This window comes from Salmo salar, chromosome ssa25 (genome assembly GCF_905237065.1).
Source record: "Salmo salar chromosome ssa25, Ssal_v3.1, whole genome shotgun sequence".
Classification (NCBI taxonomy): domain Eukaryota; kingdom Metazoa; phylum Chordata; class Actinopteri; order Salmoniformes; family Salmonidae; genus Salmo; species Salmo salar.
The window spans coordinates 29,307,802-29,330,173 of record NC_059466.1 but is presented as its reverse complement, the minus strand read 5'-3'; the positions used below and the strand labels follow the sequence as shown (position 1 = coordinate 29,330,173).

Here is a 22,372-nt window from a genome sequence, read left to right as displayed (position 1 = left end):
TTTCTCCATAATCATATTCATTCAAACAGCCTCTGGTTAATGCTTTTACATTCTCAGGCGGGTAAATACCTTAATCATATTCATTACCACATTACAGCGCATTACTCTGTGTCTCTCTCAACTCACATACAGCTGCTTCTATGAAGGGACACTTATAACCTTCATACTGAAGCTGCAGCACTAGAGGCTGCCTGACTGTTGGTCACAACAGATGGCAGAGAGAGAGGAGGGGAGCGAAGAGGGCGAGCAAGAGTGTGTGTGTGTTTATATGTGTGTGAGTCTGTGTCACACACCTATCAAGCGATGGGTGTGTAAACGCTTGCACAAAATAAAGAAAGGTTTACCCTCCACTACACCACTGGCTATTACTATAGAGATGTTTAGTTCTCCAAGAAGGTTTTCATTACACATAGCCAAACACAGAGAGATATTTTGCTTTGATTATTCATTGAAAAGGCTGGGGAAATAGACTTCCATTATTCCCTGTGTTGTGCTGGCCCGCAATACCTTTATGTGACTTCTCTATAATATGATTGTATGATTGCACTCTGCTGCCTCCTTTGAATAGGACTAGAGCTGTGCGGTGAAGTGTTTTCAACCAAGCGACAGTGTGCTCTCAGGTCATGTTGCCGTGGGTATTGAGCTCATTAAACGATTTCTAATTCACTCTGCGCTATGCGATCGGACGCGGCTCTGTGGCACTTTTCAATTATTATTGAAATGTGAAGAATACGCTCAACAAAGGCCCACCGAGACACAGACAGTTAAAGAGGCTATGCTCACTCTACGACTAGTTTCTGTTCATTCAAACCCATAAATGCACAGAAGACTGTCTCATCCAAAGACACTCAGAAGATATGAAACAGTCTGATAGTTAATCTCCCCATGCTGTTCTGTTCCTGTGCACTGAAGCATGAAGGAAAGAGAAATATAATTTATTCAAAGTACATGGCAGTATACACTGAACAAAAATATAAATGCAACATATAAAGTGTTTCATGAGCTGAAATAAAATAAAAGGTTTCATACACACAAAAGCGTATTTTTGTGCACAAATTTGTTTACCTCCCTGTGTGTGACCATTTCTACTTTGCCAAGATAATACATCCACCTGACAGGTGTGGCATATCAACAAGCTGATTAAACAGCATGATCATTACACAGGTGTACCTTGTGCTGGGGACAGAAAAAGGCCACTCTAAAATCACCTCATGTTTCAGCATGATAATGCACGGCCCCATGTCGCAAGGATCTGTACACAATTCCTGGAAGCTGAAATGTCCCAGTTCTTCCATGGTCTGCATACTCACCAACATGTCATCCATTGAGCATGTTTGAGATGCTCTGGATCAACGTGTACGACAGCATGTCCCGCCGATATCCAGCAACTTCACCCAGCCATTGAAGAGGAGTGGGACAACATTCCACAGGCCACAATCAACAGCCTGATCAACTCTAAGTGGAGGAGATGTGTCGCGCTGTATGAGGCAAATGGTAGTTACAGCAGATACTGACTGGTTTTCTGATCCACGCTCCTACCTTTTTTTGAGGTATCTGTGACCAACAGATGCATATCTATATTCTCCGTCATGTGAAATCCATAGATTAGGGCCTAATGAATTTATTTCAATTGACAAATTTCCTTATATGAACTGTAACTCAGTAAAATCTTTGAAATTGTTGCATGTTGCATTTATATTTTTGTTCAGTGTAGTTTATTTCAAGGAATATCAATGTACAGTTTCATAGGCTTTCTGCTTCACGGTTTAAAAAGCTCACCCTAAATCCTCTCCTCTCGCTCTCCCCCATCATCCCCCTCCAGATGACCATAAGTTCAGTGAGGCGACTGCAGTCCTGTTCACGTGGATCGACCGTGGTGAGGTCAACCGGCGGTCGGCCAATAACTTCTATTCAATGATCCAGTCGGCCAATAGCCACGTCCGGAGGCTGATGAGTGAGAAGGCCCAGCACGAGGAGGAGATGGAGCTAGCCAAGGAGACGTTTAAAAACGCCCTGCTGGCCATATTGACTCAGTGTAAGCATCTAACTAGACACACTATACACTACCTGTGACTTTATTCTCATAAACCCTTCCTAGACACAGTGTACTACAGTTACCTTCACATAGCACTAAAGACCAGTTGTTCTATACAGCTGTACAGTGATAAGCCAGTAGTTAGGGAGGATGACAGAGGTCAGAGACCAGACAGAGGTAAGTACAGTACAGTGTCCTGAGCTTTCTACAGGAGAGGACCAGCTGATCTACCTAACTCCCAGGTAGGCATCGTAGAACTGTATCCCTCCAGCAGGCATTCTCAAACAATGTCAATGTACAGTATGGACTGATATTGAAATTATATGAAATACAATCTGGAAAGACAATGAGATGACAACAAGATTCATCAACGTCTTATGACTGTTTAAATGGTGTTATTTTCAATGGTATTCGTTGTGCTCAACACCAGGTAATAAAACGGAGCTATATAGTCCTCTGGTGCTGCTTTAATATGAAAAGTGCAGAGATCCTGAATCACCAGAAGAGGGGATGATGAGGGGGTGTAGTTTTAATGTTGATGTGGTCACAGTGCACTTGTCCAGTAGTAATAGTGACACTTCTTAAGCCTCCTGTTGTTTACTGAAGAGGAATATGACAGTATGCAGTTAGAACAGAGCAACACTTTAAAGACAACCTCCTACCGGTGGAAAGGATAGTGATGACTGCAGTAACTTCCTAAAATAGTTATGAATGATTAAGGACAAATTAAAGACACATTTTATGTAAGTTCAATAGTATGTCTAGACCTACTCTATCCATGAAAATATTTAGTATCACAAGCCAGCCACCCATTGTAGAATGTTGTCTTTGACAGTCCTGATGGAACTGAATCAGCAGGTATGAACTGTAAGTACTGTTCAGCACTGGGGAGGAGACACCAGGTAATACAATGACCAGCATTTAACCATATCAGGCCCTACAAACCAACAAAAACAATGTGTCAAAATCACAACCCACCCAATGATTCTCAATATCGTCGCTGTCAGATGAAACCCTTAAAACTCAATTATTTCCAATGACTCTACGACCAAGAAAATGTATTCAAAATAGCTTCTGAAGTTTCATAATTGTATGTTCGTTAAAGCTGGAATCCATAGCGGTGAAACTGCCACGTCCTTTTGCGATATTACGACAACAAAGACATTACCTTATTAAACAACAAACACTTTTTTCATTGCACGCTTGATAGAACAGCAGAATATGTACAACGATATTTTTTACCAAGAGGCCGAATGCTCCTTTCTTCCTTTAATAAACAAAAACAAAAACAATAACAAATGTGCCTGGGCCGACCCGTGGAGACGTTTCACCTAATTGAGATTCCAACATTAATGACAAAATATGGACGTCTTTTTACATTTCCTGAAAAGTTTCTCTTTTGGAGATAAGAAGCTTTCATCCCACAGCGATGATATGTTGGTGGGTGGTACAGGTAAATGCAATGGGGTCTGCTAACCCAGGCTGGCAGGATGAACCTCCCTAGTGTCTCCTCTGTGTGCTGTTGTGCCTGGGTGGTGCAGTAGGATCTAAGCTCTACATAAAGCCTTGTCTTGTCTTGACTCCCCTGTTCACCCCAAGTCGAGCAGATCACGGCTGTGTTCACCGCTGCCTCCAGGCAGAAGGCATGGGACCATTTCTCTAAAGCGCAGCGCAAGAACATAGACATTTGGAGAAAGCAGTGTGAGGTTGGTACTCTCTCCTTACCCCCTTATTCCTTGTCATGTTTGGACTCCTCAGGACAGGTTAACAGACAGACACTCTAGCCGGGTTGACATGAGTCCTACTGGGTTTCATTTTGCTGTTGTTGCAGACTGCTGTGGCCTCACAGATACACAGACAGATGGACAGACTGCTGTGGCCTCACAGATACACAGACAGATGGACAGACCGCTGTGGCCTCACAGATACACAGACAGATGGGCAGACAGATGGACAGACTGCTGTGGCCTCACAGATACAGACAGATGGACAGACAGCCATGCTGTTCTGATCTTCTGATGCTGTGTGTTTCTCTTTTTCCTCACATCGATGAAACAAACACGCACTCACACAGAGGCGGCAGGTAGCTTAGCAGTTAGATCATTGAGCCAGTTAACCAAAAGGTTGTGTGTTCGAATCCCTGAGCCAACAAGGTGAAAACTCTGTCGATGTGCCTTTGAGCAAGGTACTTAACCCTAATTGCTCCAGGGTTGCTGTTTATTATGGCAGACCCTGGCCGTGACCCCACTCTCTGAGGGAGAGTTGGGATATGCCAAAAACACATTTCCAATTCACACTTGTAAATAGGACAAATGTAAGCACCCACCAAATTATTTATTTTATTACACACACACACACAAGCACAGACGTAACCTTCTAGAAAGCGTGAGTGCTATGGCAACAGAGGCTTCCAGGGTTAAAACAGATCAATAATGCATTGGGAGTACAACGAGTCAGCATTCTGGAATATTCATTACGTAAGGGATAATCAACGAGAGGCTATGCGTTCTCTGAAAAATAGTGCACGAAATGGAAAGTGTATTCCACGACGTGTTAGTGGAGTGGAACTAACCTTCCACGGAGTTGCATTATTTTCCATAGAACGCATGAGTTGATGTTGATTATCCCTTTTATTTCATGGCTATAAATTAACATATTTGCCGCTAGAAATGTATTAATTTGCCAGTAGAAATGTGACAACACCCACTGAATTAGCTAGCAAGTTTACTAGCTAGCTGGATAGCTACAGTAGTTGCCTTGGTAACCAAGCAAACAGACATGTTACCTTAGCTAACCAAACCGTCATCCTAGCTTGCTATTATGAAAATCGAATTCAACTTTGACATAATGTTTTCAATTCGACTTTTGCTTTCAAAAGCAGCTCAAAAATAGAACATGTAAGAATGAACTTCATAGCCATTGAATTATACCGTACAATTATACTGTGCGTTCTATGGAAATAATGCACTCTCTAGAATGCCCTTTAAACCAATCAGAAACACTATTCAGCAATATCATGGTATAAATGGTAGTTAGCACTTTTATTAGAACTAAACAAAAACATCCTATTAATCTCATGGAATGTGGATATTTTTGGTTGTGGAAACACTGCACAAACCTGGATCTGAAACAGAGATTATTATACACCCCCTTGGTTTTAATTTGGTCATTTGGAGACCATGAATTGAAAGTAATGACCAGGTATATGAGGGCGCCTATCTGTGGGGGCCAGAGTTATCAGGACAGATGTTAACTTAATGTGACCATTCATACTAGGGTTGGGCGGTATCCAGATGTTCATGCCTTCATACTGTTCCTGTACCATACCGGGGTATACGGTATTACCGGCAGTGCACACAAGGGGCGCTATTTATTTCCAAACATAAAAAACCCCCGCATACAGTACAGTATACCGCCCAAGCCTAATTCATACTGTAAGATGTCTATGTTCATACAGTACATGTCTCTAAGTCAAGTCAGTGAGAAAGGAATCATGCCATGTCTATTGTCAGAGCAACCAGAGGTAAGGCATTGCTTTGGAAGAAGTGGCACACAGTAACAGTACACACTATGGAGTGAGTCTGCTAGCATGCCACAATTGTGAAATCCTTTGTTAAGGGTCAGTAGTATGCTTGGTAAGTGTTCAAGTAGTTCAAGTAATTACTGTAACACTGCAGCCTGAAGCTTCATAGATTATCTGAATGACAAATGGCTGTGAATTAATTAGCTACTGATGTCAGTATCAACATCCTCCATGACAGTAGTATTAAATTACAGTTTGAATATGAACTGATAATGGACACTGCAGAAATCATGAGATCAGATACGGCTCTAAACACCATTGAATCCCTCCGTCTTCATGCCTTACTGTAGCTTCTAGGAAAAAAGCTCTGGCTGGTTCAGTACTGCAACTGAGGCTTTCTGTGCTCACAGTCACACATAACAAAGCCCTCCATCCAAACCTCTCTCCCTTTCTCTCTCTTTCCCTTCTCCTCTCATAACTCTATCACACTCTCCTATAGCTGAGTCAGCTGAGACACTTCTAGTTATCAGAGCAGCTGGAAGAATGAGATGTTTTCTATGCTCCTCTGTCTTATCATGTGAAAAAATTAAGCGTTCAAACTGCAGATCTAGGATCAGTTTACCTTACCCAACTAAATCCTAACCCTAACCCATCGGGAAGTGAAACCCAAAACTAATGTTAGATCAGTGTCTAGGGGCAATTTGATCCTCTTCCACCACAGACTCGTTTTAAGGTACAACCTTTTTTAGAACACATTACCAGGAGCAGGCGGGTTGAAACCATTTTTAGACAGGCATATGGCTGGGTGTATAGTACTGAGACACTGAGGGGTCCTTGTGTTGTGATGTGACAGGAGCTGAGGAATGCCCACAGTGAGGAGATCATGGGGATTCGCCGGGAGGAGGAGATGGAGATGTCTGACGACGACGAGGATGAGAGCCCCTGTAAGAAGATACGCATGGAGGAAAATGGTAGGACAGACACGAGCCCAATCCCAAACTTACCCCTGGCATAGTCCCTAACTCTTGGCCCTTAACCCTTAGCCCCTAAGCACTTATACCTTTTAATGATGGCAGGCCACTGTAGCTCATAAATCACCAGACTGCTAAAGTATACAGTGCCTTCAGAAAGGATTCCTCTAGGAGTATGCCTGTGCTTAGCTCTATTCCATGCTTGCCGATGACAAGGATACCCATAACATGATGCAGCCACCACGATGCTTGAAAAAATATTCAGCAGTTTTACTTTAGTGCCTTATAAACAGGACACATGTTTTAGAAGTATTTGTATTCTGTAAATGCTTCCTTCTTTTCACTCAGTCATTTAGGTTAGTATTGTGGAGTAACTACAATCTTGTTGATCCATCCTCAGTTTTCTCCTATCACAACCATTAAACTCTGTAACTGTTTTAAAGTCACCATTGGCCTCATGGTGAAATCCCTGAGTGGTTTCCTTCCTCTTCAGCAACTGAGTTAGGAAGGACATCTGTATCTTTGTAGTGACTAGGTGTATTGATACACCATCCAAAGTGTAATTAATAACTTCACCATGCTCAAAGGGATATTCAATGTCTGCTTTTTTTTATTTTGACTCATCTACCAATAGGTACCCATCTTTGCGAAGCATTGGAAAACATCCCTGGTCTTTGTGTGTGTGTGTGTGCGTGTATGCATATGTGTATTTGTGTGTGTACATTGTGTCTAACCCTCTCTCCCCTCCTCCTCTCCAGGTGTGTGTGTCTTGTGTCTAACCCTCTCTTTCCTCTTCAGGTGTGTGTCTTGTGTCTAACCCTCTCTCCCCACCTCCTCTCCAGGTGTGTGTGTCTTGTGTCTAACCCTCTCTCCCCTCCTCCTCTCCAGGTGTGTGTGTCTTGTGTCTAACCCTCTCTCCCCTCCTCCTCTCCAGGTGTGTGTGTCTTGTGTCTAACCCTCTCTCCCCTCCTCCTCTCCAGGTGTGTGTGTCTTGTGTCTAACCCTCTCTCCCCTCCTCCTCTCCAGGTGTGTGTGTCTTGTGTCTAACCCTCTCTCCCCTCCTCCTCTCCAGGTGTGTGTGTCTTGTGTCTAACCCTCTCTCCCCGCCTCCTCTCCAGGTGTGTGTGTCTTGTGTCTAACCCTCTCTCCCCGCCTCCTCTCCAGGTGTGTGTGTCTTGTGTCTAACCCTCTCTCCCCTCCTCCTCTCCAGGTGTGTGTGGCCAGTCTGGGGCCTCTCTGAGGGAGGAGAATGACTCTCTGCGTTGGCAGCTGGACGCCTACAGGAATGAGGTGGAGCTGCTGAGGAAGGAGCAAGGCAAGGCTTGCCGCCCTGACGACCCTGAACACTTCCCCGACACACACACACACCTGCTGCAGCAGAGCATGCACAACATGCAACAGGTACACACACACACACACACACACACACACACACACACACACACACACACACACACACACACACACACACACACACACACACACACACACACACACACACACACACACACACATGCAGCAGTTACAACATTCCACCATCTATGCCTGTATCATACTGCACCTGTGTTTACACCTGTGAGTCCGCCAGATCAGAGGCAGTAGTGATGACAATGCGGTATATTGATTGGTGTATTTTTATGCATTTTTTTTACACTTATTTTACCAGATAAGTTGACTGAGAACACATTTTCATTAACAGTGTAATGAACATGGTGGGAGACAGAGAGCTGGTTTCAAGCGCAGGGTGCAGCAGGTGTGTAATGTAAAGGACCACAGGAGGAGGCAGGTAGCTGGGTCCAGGGGCAGGCAGAAGGTCATACACAGGGGGTCCAAAAAGGCAACATTACAGGCAGGGAAAAGGCTAGTAATGTAGTCCAGGAGATCAGGCAATAGGTTGATAACAGGAAATCTGAGGCTAAAATACAGGCAGGGAATAGGCAAAAGACGTCATTAGTGAGGCAGGCAAAAACTATCATACACGGGAGGAGTAAATTACAGGAAGCACAGCACTCAGCAAGACGTGTGTCACAAAACAAACAATACCTCACAGTGATGGGGTGCAAAGAACTGAACTAAATAGTGTGTGATAATGACATACAGGTGTGTGAACAGGTGATTAGAATTCAGGTGATAGGGATCTGGAGAGTGAGCTGCGTTCAGGGGATCTAGGTGTTTGAGGGTGTGGGCTGGAGAGTGAGCTGCGTTCAGGGGATCTAGGTGTTTGAGAGTGTGGGCTGGAAAGTGAGCTGCGTTCAGGGGATCTAGGTGTTTGAGAGTGTGGGCTGGAGAGTGAGCTGCGTTCAGGGGATCCAGGTGTTTGATGGTGTGGGCTGGAGAGTGAGCTGCGTTCAGGGGATCTACGTGTTTGAGGGTGTGGGCTGGAGAGTGAGCTGCGTTCAGGGGATCTAGGTGTTTCAGAGTGTGGGCTGGAGAGTGAGCTGTGTTCAGGGGATCTAGGTGTTTGAGAGTGTGGGCTGGAAAGTGAGCTGCGTTCAGGGGATCTAGGTGTTTGAGAGTGTGGGCTGGAGAGTGAGCTGCGTTCAGGGGATCTAGGTGTTTGAGGGTGTGGGCTGGAGAGCGAGCTGCGTTCAGGGGATCTAGGTGTTTGAGAGTGTGGGCTGGAGAGTGAGCTGCGTTCAGGGGATCTAGGTGTTTGAGAGTGTGAGTTGGAAGCAGACGTTACAAACAGCAACGACCTGGGGAATAGTTGTCCTGCCTGAGCATTCAAAATGTGGGCTGGGCATCCTGAAGATGACTATAATAATAAGATAAATCAAATCATGTAACTTTAGGGTGTCAGGGAAAATGTATGGAGTAAAAAGTACATTATTTTCTTTAGGAATGTAGTGAAGTAAAAGTAGTCAAAAATATAAATAGTAAAGTAAAGTACAGATACCCGAAAAAACGACTTAAGTAAAAAATACTTGAAAGGACTACTTAAATATTTTACACCACTGAGTAATTGATAAAGCATAAATACAATACAGTGCCATCACATGCTGCAGGTATTTGGACCAGTACTTTCACTAGCAAAAGGTCATAGCACAAGTACATAGGAACACTCTGATGTATTCTGAGTCTCCTGTCCACCACAATCACAATCCCTCCCTTTACAACCTGACTCAGACAGACCAACACACAGTCACATGTCTGCTTACTGCTGTTCCTGCTTACTCTACACTAACACCTTCTGCCACTGGTGTCACCTCTGTGTTCATCATCTTCTCTGTTGTTTCTGTCCTCCCAGCACTGTGTGCTTCTCTCTCTGTCTCTCTAACTGTGTTGTGGTCTGTTGTGTAACTGTCTCTCTATCTAACTGTGTTCAAATCAAGTCAAATCAAACTTTATTTGTCACATGCGCCGAATACAACAAGTGCAAACTTTACAGTGAAATGCTTACTTACAAGCCCTTAACTAACAGTGCAGTTCAAGAAGAGTTAAGAAAATATTTACCAAATAAACTAAAGTAAAAAATTCTAAAAAGTAACACAATAAAATAACGAGGCTATATACAGGGGGTACCGGTTAGTTGAGTGTGCGGGGGTACAGGTTAGTCCAGGTCATTTGTACATGGAGGTAGGGGTGAAGTGACTATGCATAGATAATAAACTAAGTAGTAGCAGTGTACAAAACAAATGGGGGGAGGCGTGTCAATGTAAATAGTCTGGTGCCATTTGATTAATTGTTCAGCAGTCTTATGGCTTGGGGGTAGAAGCTGTTAAGGAGCCTTTTGGTATTAGACTTGGCACTCCGGTACCGTGCGGTAGCAGAGAGAACAGTCTATGACTTGGGTGACTGGAGTCTCTGACAATTTTATGGGATTTCCTCTGACACCGCCTAGTATATAGGTCCTGGATGGCAGGAAGCTTGGCCCCAGTGATGTACCACGCACTATCCTCTGTAGCGCCTTATGGTCAGATGCCGAGCAGTTGCCATACCAGGCGGTGATGCAACCGGTCAGGATGCTCTCGATGGTGCAGCTGTAGAACCTTTTGAGGATCTGGGGACCTGAGGGGGAAAAGGTTTTGTTGTGCCCTCTTCACGTCTGTCTTGGTGTGTTTGGACCATGATAGCTTGTTGGTGATGTGGACAGCAAGGAATATGAAACTCTCGACCCGCTCCACTACAGCACCGTTGATGTTAATGGAGGCCTGTTCGGCCCGCCTTTTCCTGTAGTCCACGATCAGCTCCTTTGTCTTGCTCACATTGAGGGAGAGGTTGTTGTCCTGGCACCACACTGCCAGTTCTCAGACCTCCTCCTATAGGCCGTCTCATCGTTGTCGGTGATCAGGCCTACCACTGTTGTGTCATCTGCAAACTTAATGATGGTGTTGGAGTCGTGTTTGGCCACGCAGTCGTGGGTGAACAGGGAGTACAGGAGGGGACTAAGTACACACCCATGAGGGGCCCAGTGTTGTAGTCTGTTGTGTAACTGTCTCTCTCTCTAACTGTGTTGTGGTCTGTTGTGTAACTGTCTCTCTCTCTAACTGTGTTGTAGTCTGTTGTGTAACTGTCTCTCTCTCGCTGTGTCTCTCTCTCTAACTGTGTTGTGGTCTGTTGTGTAACTGTCTCTCTAACTGTGTTGTAGTCTGTTGTGTAACTGTCTCTCTCTCGCTGTGTCTCTCTCTCCAACTGTGTTGTGGTCTGTTGTGTAACTGTCTCTCTCTCGCTGTGTCTCTCTCTCTAACTGTTGTGGTCTGTTGTGTAACTGTCTCTCTCTCTCTGTGTCTCTCTCTCTAACTGTGTTGTGGTCTGTTGTGTAACTGTCTCTCTATCTCTGTGTGTCTCTCTCTCTAACTGTTGTGGTCTGTTGTGTAACTGTCTCTCTCTCTGTGTCTCTCTCTCTAACTGTGTTGTAGTCTGTTGTGTAACTGTCTCTCTATCTCTGTGTCTCTCTCCTCCCAGCAATTGCTGAGTCTGCAGGAGCAGCTGAGGAGTAAGGAGGTGGTGCTGGAGCAGGCTAGAGACGAGCACAGATACCTGCAGGGAGAAGTCCTAGCCCTGAGAGACAAGGTGAGAGAACACACACACACACACACACACACACACACACACACACACACACACACACACACACACACACACACACACACACACACACACACACACACACACACACACACACACACACACACACACACACACACACACACACACACACACACACACACACACACACACACACACACACACGAGAGTGTAGACTCATATGACTGAGCTAGATGGGAGGGAGTTGGGTACATGGTTTTGATGTAGTGGCATTCTAGTATTTATTTTGGCAGGTTACTATACAGTAACTATCTCTTAAAGTATTCTCTTTCTCTCCCTCCATATCTCTTTCTATTGCTGTTTCTATGAAAGTGGCTCTCACTTTCTCTCACTTTCCCTCAGTAGGGGGTCACACGCATGCACGCACACACACACACACACACACACACACACATACACATGCACGCATGCACATACACGCACACACACTTTGCATCCCCAGAAGCACTGTACTGTTGAGTGAGAATAATGCAACCAGTGGATGGATGAATTCTATCTGATTTCTATCTGATGATGCTAACTGTTATTGTTATTGGACTGAGGTAATGGGAACATCAATGAGAACAGAACTCCTGTGGAGAAAGAATGTATTCAGCTGGAATCAGAGAGATGGATACCTAGTGAGGATAAATAGATAAAAAAATAGAAAGATAGTTGAACGTCCAGGGAGGATATATTGTTTCCATACAGTCTAAAGATCCTACATACACTACATGGCCAAAAGTATGTGGACACCTGCTTGTCGAACATCTCATTCCAAAATCAAGGGTTTTAATATTGAGTTGGTCCCCCCTTTGCTGCTATAACAGCCTCCACTCTTCTGGGAAGGCTTTCCACTAGATGTTGGAACATTTCTGAGGGGACTTGCTTCCAGGCACTGGTGTTGGGGGATTAGGCCTGGCTCCCAGTCGGCGTTCCAATTTATCCCAAAGGTGTTCGATGGGGTTGACGTCAGGGGCATTGTCATGCTGAAACAGGAAAGGGCCTTCCCTAAACAGATTGCATGGCTTGTGCTCAATTTTATACACCTGCCAGCAACAGGTGTGGCTGAAATAGCCAAATTCAGTCATTTGAAGGGGTGTCCACATACTTTTGTAAATATAGTGCAAAACAGCTACCTGGATCCTGCTTCTGTTATTAAGAACATGCTCTATGCCTCTGCTTGTTACCAGGGTTACCAGTGTGAATGGTCAGTACTTGATGTTGGTCTCTGTCTTGATCTCTTTCTGTCTTGTTCTCTTTCTGTCTTGTTCTCTTTCTGTCTTGTTCTCTTTCTGTCTTGTTCTCTGTCTGATTTGTTCTCTGTCTGTCTTGTTCTCTGTCTGTCTTGTTCTCTGTCTGTCTTGTTCTCTTTCTGTCTTGTTCTCTGTCTGTCTTGTTCTCTTTCTGTCTTGTTCTCTGTCTGTCTTGTTCTCTGTCTGTCTTGTTCTCTTTCTGTCTTGTTCTCTGTCTGTCTTGTTCTCTGTCTTGTTCTCTGTCTGATTTGTTCTCTGTCTGTCTTGTTCTCTGTCTGTCTTGTTCTCTGTCTGTCTTGTTCTCTGTCTGTCTTGATCTCTTTCTGTCTTGTTCTCTGTCTGATTTGTTCTCTGTCTGTCTTGTTCTCTGTCTGTCTTGTTCTCTGTCTGTCTTGTTCTCTTTCTGTCTTGTTCTCTGTCTGTCTTGTTCTCTGTCTTGTTCTCTGTCTGATTTGTTCTCTGTCTGTCTTGTTCTCTGTCTGTCTTGTTCTCTGTCTGTCTTGTTCTCTGTCTGTCTTGATCTCTTTCTGTCTTGTTCTCTGTCTGATTTGTTCTCTGTCTGTCTTGTTCTCTGTCTGTCTTGATCTCTTTCTGTCTTGTTCTCTGTCTGATTTGTTCTCTGTCTGTCTTGTTCTCTGTCTGTCTTATTCTCTTTCTGTCTTGTTCTCTGTCTGTCTTGTTCTCTGTCTGTCTTATTCTCTTTCTGTCTTGTTCTCTGTCTGTCTTGTTCTCTGTCTGTCTTGTTTTCAGATGCTAACTAATGGGGATGTAGTCGAGGGGAACAACGGAGAAACACCTGAGAAGGTCTGTCTGCTCCAATACACACCACTATACTGTACCCACACAATACTCCACGCACACACACACACACACACACACACACACACACACACACACACACACACACACACACACACACACACACACACACACACACACCCGCCCGTGCACACCACACACAAACACACACATACACACATGCGCCCGTGCACACACACACACACACACACACACACACACACACACACACACACACACACACACACACACACACACACACACACACACACACACACACACACACACACACACACAAACACACACATACACACATGCGCCCGTGCCACACACACACACACACACACACACACACACACACACACACACACACACACACACACACACACACACACACACACACACACACACACACACACACACACACTCATCATCTCGATACCCTCTTCTTGAGTGCTTTTATTGACCCAGCCGGCTAGTGTGAGGAGACGTCAGTATCTGATGGGGGATAGGCCTATGCATTAAGGGTGGGTGTGATATGGGGGTAAGTAAAATAGTGTTTGTGTGTGGAGGGGTTAGGGTTTGTAGTGGCTTACTGTGTATGTCCCTTGTGCCCTGTGAAAGGCAGACATGGACTGGAGTGGAGAAGAGAAGGAGACAGGGGAATCCCATTGGAGTAACACCAGTAGCACCAGCCACTCTCCTCTCTCTCATAAAAATAACCCTACCCCAGTGACTACACACACACGTGGTCGCACGTACACACATACAGGACATGCACACACACACCCCCGCCCGTGCACACCACACACACACACACACACACACACACACACACACACACACACACACACACACACACACACACACACACACACACACACACACCCGCCCGTGCACACCACACACAAACAAACACACACACACACACACACACACACACACACACACACACACACACACACACACACACACACACACACACGCCCGTGCACACCACACACAAATACACACAAACACACACACACACACACACACACACACACACACACACACACACACACACACACACACACACACACACACACACACACACACACACACCCCGCCCGTGCACACCACACACAAACACACACATACACACATGTGCCCGTACACACACACACACACACACACACATACACACACACACACACACAGACACACACACACACACGTGTGCTGAACATTACTCTGCCCCTGTAGTTACTGAAGTGGAAGCTGATATCATGCTTTCACTATCTAATTCTCCTTATGCAGAAGTAGCAGCAGCAGTAGTATCAGTTCCCATTGCATTTGTGTGTCTATAAGGACAGCATTGTGTGTGTGTGTCTATAAGGACAGCATTGTGTGTGTGTCTATAAGGACAGCATTGTGTGTGTGTCTATAAGGACAGCATTGTGTGTGTGTCTATAAGGACAGCATTGTGTGTGTGTCTATAAGGACAGCATTGTGTGTGTGTCTATAAGGACAGCATTGTGTGTGTGTCTATAAGGACAGCATTGTGTGTGTGTCTATAAGGACAGCATTGTGTGTGTGTCTATAAGGACAGCATTGTGTGTGTCTATAAGGACAGCATTGTGTGTGTGTCTATAAGGACAGCATTGTGTGTGTGTGTGTGTCTATAAGGACAGCATTGTGTGTGTGTCTATAAGGACAGCATTGTGTGTGTGTCTATAAGGACAGCATTGTGTGTGTGTCTATAAGGACAGCATTGTGTGTGTGTCTATAAGGACAGCATTGTGTGTGTGTGTGTGTCTATAAGGACAGCATTGTGTGTGTGTCTATAAGGACAGCATTGTGTGTGTGTCTATAAGGACAGCATTGTGTGTGTGTCTATAAGGACAGCATTGTGTGTGTGTGTCTATAAGGACAGCATTGTGTGTGTGTCTATAAGGACAGCATTGTGTGTGTGTCTATAAGGACAGCATTGTGTGTGTGTGTCTATAAGGACAGCATTGTGTGTGTGTCTATAAGGACAGTATTGTGTGTGTGTCTATAAGGACAGCATTGTGTGTGTGTCTATAAGGACAGTATTGTGTGTGTGTCTATAAGGACAGCATTGTGTGTGTGTCTATAAGGACAGCATTGTGTGTGTGTCTATAAGGACAGCATTGTGTGTGTGTCTACAGGTAGTGAACGGGTGTGCGACCACTCTGTACCACAGCAGAAACAGGAGGAGTGAAGCAGCTATGAGAGGAGCCCTCACATCAGAGAGAGAGGCTCTGCTACTGGGTGAATATTATCTACTATCTATAACATACAGTATGTCATGTCAATTATACACTCTTTACTGGAAACCATATTGTCTACATTGTCTCCCTTTCTTCTGTAATAGTCAGCTGAGGGTTTTAATGTTGTGGTGAGGCTGAGGGTAGGGGGTGGATTGGTACATGTAGACATGTTGGAGGGGGGCCAATGTTTAATGGGGCGAAATGGTTTTGAAGCAGCCCACGCCTGTCTGTCATGTTCTTGGATGAAGAACCCAAGGATCGGGATGGGGGTTGGATGGAGGGGGACTCAGGGGACAGGTACTGTGGGTCTGTTTGCCAAGCAGGACTCTGCTGGCCCTGGCCACACACACATAAAATAATATTTCCCTATACACACACACATGCACACACGCAGGCACGTGCACACACACATACATTATCTCTCCCGGCTGCACACAGCGGTGCTCTGCTTGTGTTCACACACAGAAACACACTCCATCCACACAGAAACACAGCCTATTGCAGGGCGCTGGGGACACAGTGACAGACGAGGACGCCGTCAGCCAGAACAGAAGAAAAGACAAACTGGAGCCAGGAGAGAGGAGAGATAGAGACTGACTGGAGAACACAAATTGACTAATTCTCCTGCGGCTCTCTCCTCTCTCTCTCTCTTCCCCTCTACCATTCCCTCTCTCTCCTCCCCCTCTATTTCTTCCTCTCTCCTCCCTTCTATCGCTCTCCCCCTCTGCCTCTCCCTCTCTCTCTATCTCTCTCCCTCTCTCCTCCCCTTCTATCTCTCTCCCCCTCTGTATCCCTCTACCTCTCTCTTCCCCCTCTACCTCTCCCTCTCTCCTCCCCCCTACCTCTCCCTCTCCCCTCCCCCTTTCTCTCTCCCACTCTCTCCTCCCCCTCTACGTTCCTCCCTTTCAGCTCCCATAAATATAATTTCATCACAAAAGAAAAGCAGCCTCTATCTGATTCTGACTGAATGGATTGTATTAGCCTGATTTCCTTGTGTTTCCTGTCATTGTATGAATCTCCATACATCAAGCACAAAATAGTCCTGTGCCAATTCTCAGATGTACAGCTAGAAAGCGGAGTTCCCTTTGGTGCTGCAGAGAGGAGAGAGGAGAGCAGAGAGAGGAGGAGAGGAGAGAGAGGATGAGAGGAGAGAGGAGAGGAAATCAAATCAAATTTTATTGGTCACATGCACATGGTTAGCAGATGTTATTGCGAGTGTAGCGAAATGCTTGTGCTTCTAGTTCTGACAGTGCAGTAATATCTAACAAGTAATTTCTAACAATTCCAAAACAACTACCTTATACAAACAAATGTAAGTAAAGGAATGGAATAAGAATATATTAATATGTGGATGAGCAATGACAGAGCAGCATAGGCAAGATGCAATAGATAGTATAGAATACAGTATATACATATGAGATGAGTAATGCAAGATATGTAAACATTATTAAAATAGATTTATTAAAGTGACCAAGCAGAGGAGAGAGGAGATCAGAGAGGAGAGCAGAAGGAGATCAGAGAGGAGATCAGAGAGGAGAGCAGAGCAGAGAGGAGATCAGAGAGGAGATCAGAGGAGAGATCAGAGAGGAGATCAGAGAGGAGAGCAGAGCAGAGAGGAGATCAGAGAGGAGATCAGAGGAGAGATCAGAGAGGAGATCAGAGGAGAGACCAGAGGAGAGATCAGAGAGGAGATCAGAGAGGAGATCAGAGAGGAGATCAGAGAGGAGATCAGAGGAGAGACCAGAGGAGAGATCAGAGAGGAGATCAGAGAGGAGAGCAGAGAGGAGATCAGAGGAGAGATCAGAGGAGAGATCAGAGAGGAGATCAGAGGAGAGATCAGAGAGGAGATCAGAGGAGAGATCAGAGAGGAGATCAGAGGAGAGCAGAGAAGAGATCAGAGGAGAGCAGAGAGGAGAGCAGAGGAGAGAGGAGAGCAGAGAGGAGAGCAGAGGAGAGATGAGAGCAGAGAGGAGAGCAGAGAGCAGAGAGATGAGAGCAGAGAGGAGAGCAGAGGAGAGATGAGAGCAGAGAGGAGAGCAGAGAGGAGAGGAGAGCAGAGAGGAGAGCAGAGAGGAGAGCAGAGAGGAGAGCAGAGAGGAGAGCAGAGCAGAGGAGAGATGAGAGCAGAGGAGAGATGAGAGCAGAGGAGAGATGAGAGCAGAGGAGAGATTAGAGATGAGAGCAGAGAGATGAGAGCAGAGAGATGAGAGCAGAGAGATGAGAGCAGAGAGATTAGAGCAGAGCAGAGCAGAGAGGAGAGCAGAGAGATGAGAGCAGAGAGATGAGAGCAGAGAGATGAGAGATGAGAGCAGAGATGAGAGCAGAGATGAGAGCAGAGAGGAGAGCAGAGAGATGAGAGCAGAGAGATGAGAGCAGAGAGATGAGAGCAGAGATGAGAGCAGAGATGAGAGCAGAGATGAGAGCAGAGAGGAGAGATGAGAGCAGAGAGGAGAGATGAGAGCAGAGAGGAGAGCAGAGAGGAGAGAGGAGAGCAGAGGAGAGATGAGAGCAGAGAGATGAGAGGAGAGCAGAGATGAGAGCAGAGATGAGAGAGGAGAGCAGAGAGGAGAGCAGAGATGAGAGCAGAGGAGAGCAGAGGAGAGATGAGAGCAGAGAGGAGAGCAGAGAGGAGAGCAGAGGAGAGATGAGAGCAGAGATGAGAGGAGAGCAGAGAGGCGAGAGGAGAGCAGAGATGAGAGCAGAGGAGAGCAGAGGAGAGATGAGAGCAGAGAGGAGAGAGGAGTAGGCAGCAGAACATTTATCTCTTTTAGCGCGGCCCACAGAAAGCCAACATGAAGGAGAGGAGAGGCAGAGTTCTCTATCTCCCTGCCAGCAAGCTGCCCTGCCTGCTTCCCAGCCTGCTTCCCTGCCTGCTTCCCTGCCTGCCGCAGACACCACAGCTTCTGGACTTTTCATTTAATAACCAACACAGGCGTCTATAAGGGACACACACCTACACACACACAGACACGCGCCAGCATGCATGGATACACACTCGTCTGCAATCTGCAAACAACCCCCCCCCCATGTTACGTCATATAAATCAGGGGAGTAAATATTGGCTCTGGGTTCCCAGGGGACTGAATTATATCCTCTCCCCCTGAGTGGCTATGCTACCTCTGCAGGACTTCAGTAATCAACTCAAGTGCTCTTTGTGCTCGGAACAGCGTTTATTGCATTTATTTCACGACACGTCAGCAAGATGCAGACTGCAGCTTTGGAGGAGAACTGGAGCTGAACAGCCTGTTTTCCCTTCCCTGTCTCTCTTCCTCTTCCTCTCTCTCGGCAGGCATCATATCTACCTTCCTCCATGTCCACCCGTTTGGAGCCAACATCGACTATCTGTGGTCCTACATTCAGAGACTAGACACTACGGTCAGTTTCTTTACATGAAATAGTCACTCAAATAGAGAAAGGGAATAAAGCTGTGAGGAAATGAAATCTCATCTAATTGTTGCACAAATAAGAACTTAGACCTGTTAGGTGATCCCACCTGTCCCTGTCCCTGTCCCTGTCCCTGTCCCGTCCAGGTGTCAGCGGGGGAGTTGGAGTTTCTGATGGGTCGTCTGCCCAGTGTCTTCAGACAGGAGCTGAGTGGAGTGGGAGCCACGCTGGAGAAACGATGGAAGTTCTGTGGCTTCCAGAGCCTCGGCTCTGTGTGACACAGGAACCCCCCCCACACACACACACATACACACACTGTATGGAACAGGACACACACACATCGGATGACCCAGGACTCACACACGGCCTGAAAGACCACATGTGGAACAGAAACATACACACTTCCTGACCAGCCTCAAAACCTGGTGGACACATGAATAGAAGGCGTGTCAAATCCACAGACTGTTCGAACGGTGTGTGTGTATGTTGCGTATCCACAGACATCCACAGTGCATAGTGCTAATACTCAAACACAAACAGACACGGGAAAAGAACAAAAGCTACAAGATCCCCTGATGGATCTTTCAGAGTTATATCTTTGCAAGGGATCTGCTGCCACTGAGGTAGAGGGACCCACATGGATCTCTACTTGATGCTGTATAACTAAATCCACTGATGTCAGCCAAAGTGGTCACAGAGCAGACCTCTATGGTAATAGGGTGACCCGACCCCAGCCAACAGAACAGAAGGTTCTCAGTCCTAACGTCTCTCTCTCATGGACTGGAATGGTTTGAGATGCCTCTCTCTGATTTCAGACTCTCTCTCCCTCTGTTCCCTCTCTCTCTCTCTGTTCTTTCTCTCTCTCTGTATCCTCTCTCTCTCTGTTCTTTCTCTCTCTCTCTCTGTTCTTTCTCTCTGTATCCTCTCTCTCTCTGTTCTTTCTCTCTCTCTCTCTGTTCTTTCTCTCTGTATCCTCTCTCTCTCTGTTCTTTCTCTCTCTCTGTTCTTTCTCTCTGTATCCTCTCTCTCTCTGTTCTTTCTCTCTCTCTGTTCTTTCTCTCTCTGTATCCTCTCTCTCTCTGTTCTTTCTCTCTCTCTGTTCTTTCTCTCTCTCTCTGTTCCCTCTCTCTCTCTGTATCCTCTCTCTCTCTGTTCTTTCTCTCTCTCTGTATCCTCTCTCTCTCTGTTCTTTCTCTCTCTCTCTCTGTTCTTTCTCTCTGTATCCTCTCTCTCTCTGTTCTTTCTCTCTCTCTGTTCTTTCTCTCTCTGTATCCTCTCTCTCTCTGTATCCTCTCTCTCTCTGTTCTTTCTCTCTCTGTATCCTCTCTCTCTCTGTTCTTTCTCTCTCTCTGTTCTTTCTCTCTCTGTATCCTCTCTCTCTCTGTTCTTTCTCTCTCTGTATCCTCTCTCTCTGTTCTTTCTCTCTCTCTCTCTGTATCTTCTCTCTCTCTGTTCTTTCTCTCTCTCCCTCTGTATCCTCTCTCTCTCTGTTCTTTCTCTCTCTCTGTTCTGTATCTTCTCTCTCTCTCTGTATCTTCTCTCTCTCTCTGTATCCTCTCTCTCTCTCTGTATCCTCTCTCTCTCTGTTCTTTCTCTCTCTCCCTCTGTATCCTCTCTCTCTCTGTTCTTTCTCTCTCTCTGTTCTGTATCTTCTCTCTCTGTTCTTTCTCTCTCTCTCTCTGTATCCTCTCTCTCTCTGTATCCTCTCTCTCTCTGTTCTTTCTTTCTCTCTCTCTGTATCCTCTCTCTCTCTGTTCTTTCTCTCTCTCCCTCTGTATCCTCTCTCTCTCTGTTCTTTCTCTCTCTCTGTTCTGTATCTTCTCTCTCTCTCTGTATCTTCTCTCTCTCTCTGTATCCTCTCTCCCTCTGTATCCTCTCTCTCTCTGTTCTTTCTCTCTCTCCCTCTGTATCCTCTCTCTCTGTATCCTCTCTCTCTGTATCCTCTCTCTCTCTGGAGCAGTTGTGTAACTGGTCTGTCAACAGTTGACTTCCACTAGGCTGGGAGGGATCCATGAATATCGGACTGCTGCAACTGAAATATGGACGGGAATTGGAGAATTGGGGAATGGGTGTGGGGGAGTACAGGACAGATTTCTAACTGTGACCCTTGTTACCCCTCACGTCCAGTGTGTTCTGGGGCTGTAAAAACTCAGTTTCACACTCCATCAGACCTGCAGCGTTAGCCAGACAGACAGACAGACAGACAGACAGACAGACAGACAGACAGACAGACAGACAGACAGACAGACAGACAGACAGACAGACAGACAGACAGACAGACAGACAGACAGACAGACAGACAGACAGACAGACAGACAGACAAAGAACATACTCAACAGCTCTCTCTCTCTCTTTCTCTCTCTCTCTCGCTCTCTTTCTCTCTCTCTCTCTCGCTCTCTTTCTCTTTCTCTCTCTCTCCTGACTTTAGTAGCCTACTGATACTGTTGGGTTTGGATTTTAGGTCTACATATCCATATATGGATGTCTCTATCTCTGTCTGTCTCTCTCCCTCTGCTCTGGCCTTGTGTCCAGTGTGTGCTGTGCTTGTTGTCTCTGTTTAATTGGTATCTACTCATTTAAATTATGTTTTCTAATCGAATAAAATGTTTTTATCCAAAACTCATCTGATCAATCCAAAACATTTTAAATTCAAGAAGCTTTATAGGTATGACACGCAACTAAATTCACATTATCAAGGCTGGTAATGGCAAGACAAGGCTGGTAATGGCAAGACAATGCTACAAATGGCAAAATATCAAAGCTTGTGCATACAGTAGATTTGAAATGTATGTTTTGGTTTTCTGTTTGTGATCCAGATAGTGAGCTGATATTCCATGTTGGATGATGTGGTGTGCCTCTCTGATGATGGAGGATAAAATACTATATTAATACTGGATGAGGAGTGGTACTCCACTCTTCTCTCCTCCTCTCCCTGTACTCTCTCCTCTAATTCTGATCGTGTGCTGGTGTGCTCTATTCTGGTAAATCTGGACTGATGTAAAGCAAGCATCATTCATGCAGGCAAACTACGATTTTTTGGGGGGGTGAGCATGGCCTTATTCCTGTTAAAGCATATTGGATGACTGTATTCATATTCCATACAC

At 45.6% G+C, this 22,372-nt stretch overlaps 1 protein-coding gene across 3 annotated transcripts in view; it reads left to right on the top strand.

Moving 5' to 3' along the window:
- Nucleotides 1–20,190, top strand: part of enox1 (ecto-NOX disulfide-thiol exchanger 1) — a 128,104-nt gene extending 107,914 nt beyond the window's left edge. For 2 of the 3 annotated variants that reach the window (XM_045707660.1, XM_045707659.1), the window contains exons 7-15: nt 1,823–2,035; nt 3,635–3,741; nt 6,412–6,529; nt 7,740–7,930; nt 11,435–11,542; nt 13,564–13,617; nt 15,783–15,885; nt 19,174–19,259; nt 19,415–20,189. In XM_045707660.1, the coding sequence (XP_045563616.1) occupies nt 1,823–2,035; nt 3,635–3,741; nt 6,412–6,529; nt 7,740–7,930; nt 11,435–11,542; nt 13,564–13,617; nt 15,783–15,885; nt 19,174–19,259; nt 19,415–19,546 (1,112 nt within the window). In that variant the 3' untranslated portion in view covers nt 19,547–20,189. Of the gene's footprint in view, nt 1–1,822; nt 2,036–3,634; nt 3,742–6,411; nt 6,530–7,739; nt 7,931–11,434; nt 11,543–13,563; nt 13,618–15,782; nt 15,886–19,173; nt 19,260–19,414 lie in introns of all 3 variants that reach the window. The other variant, XM_045707661.1, reaches the window with a different exon arrangement.
- The last annotated feature ends 2,182 nt before the right edge of the window (nt 20,191–22,372 follow it).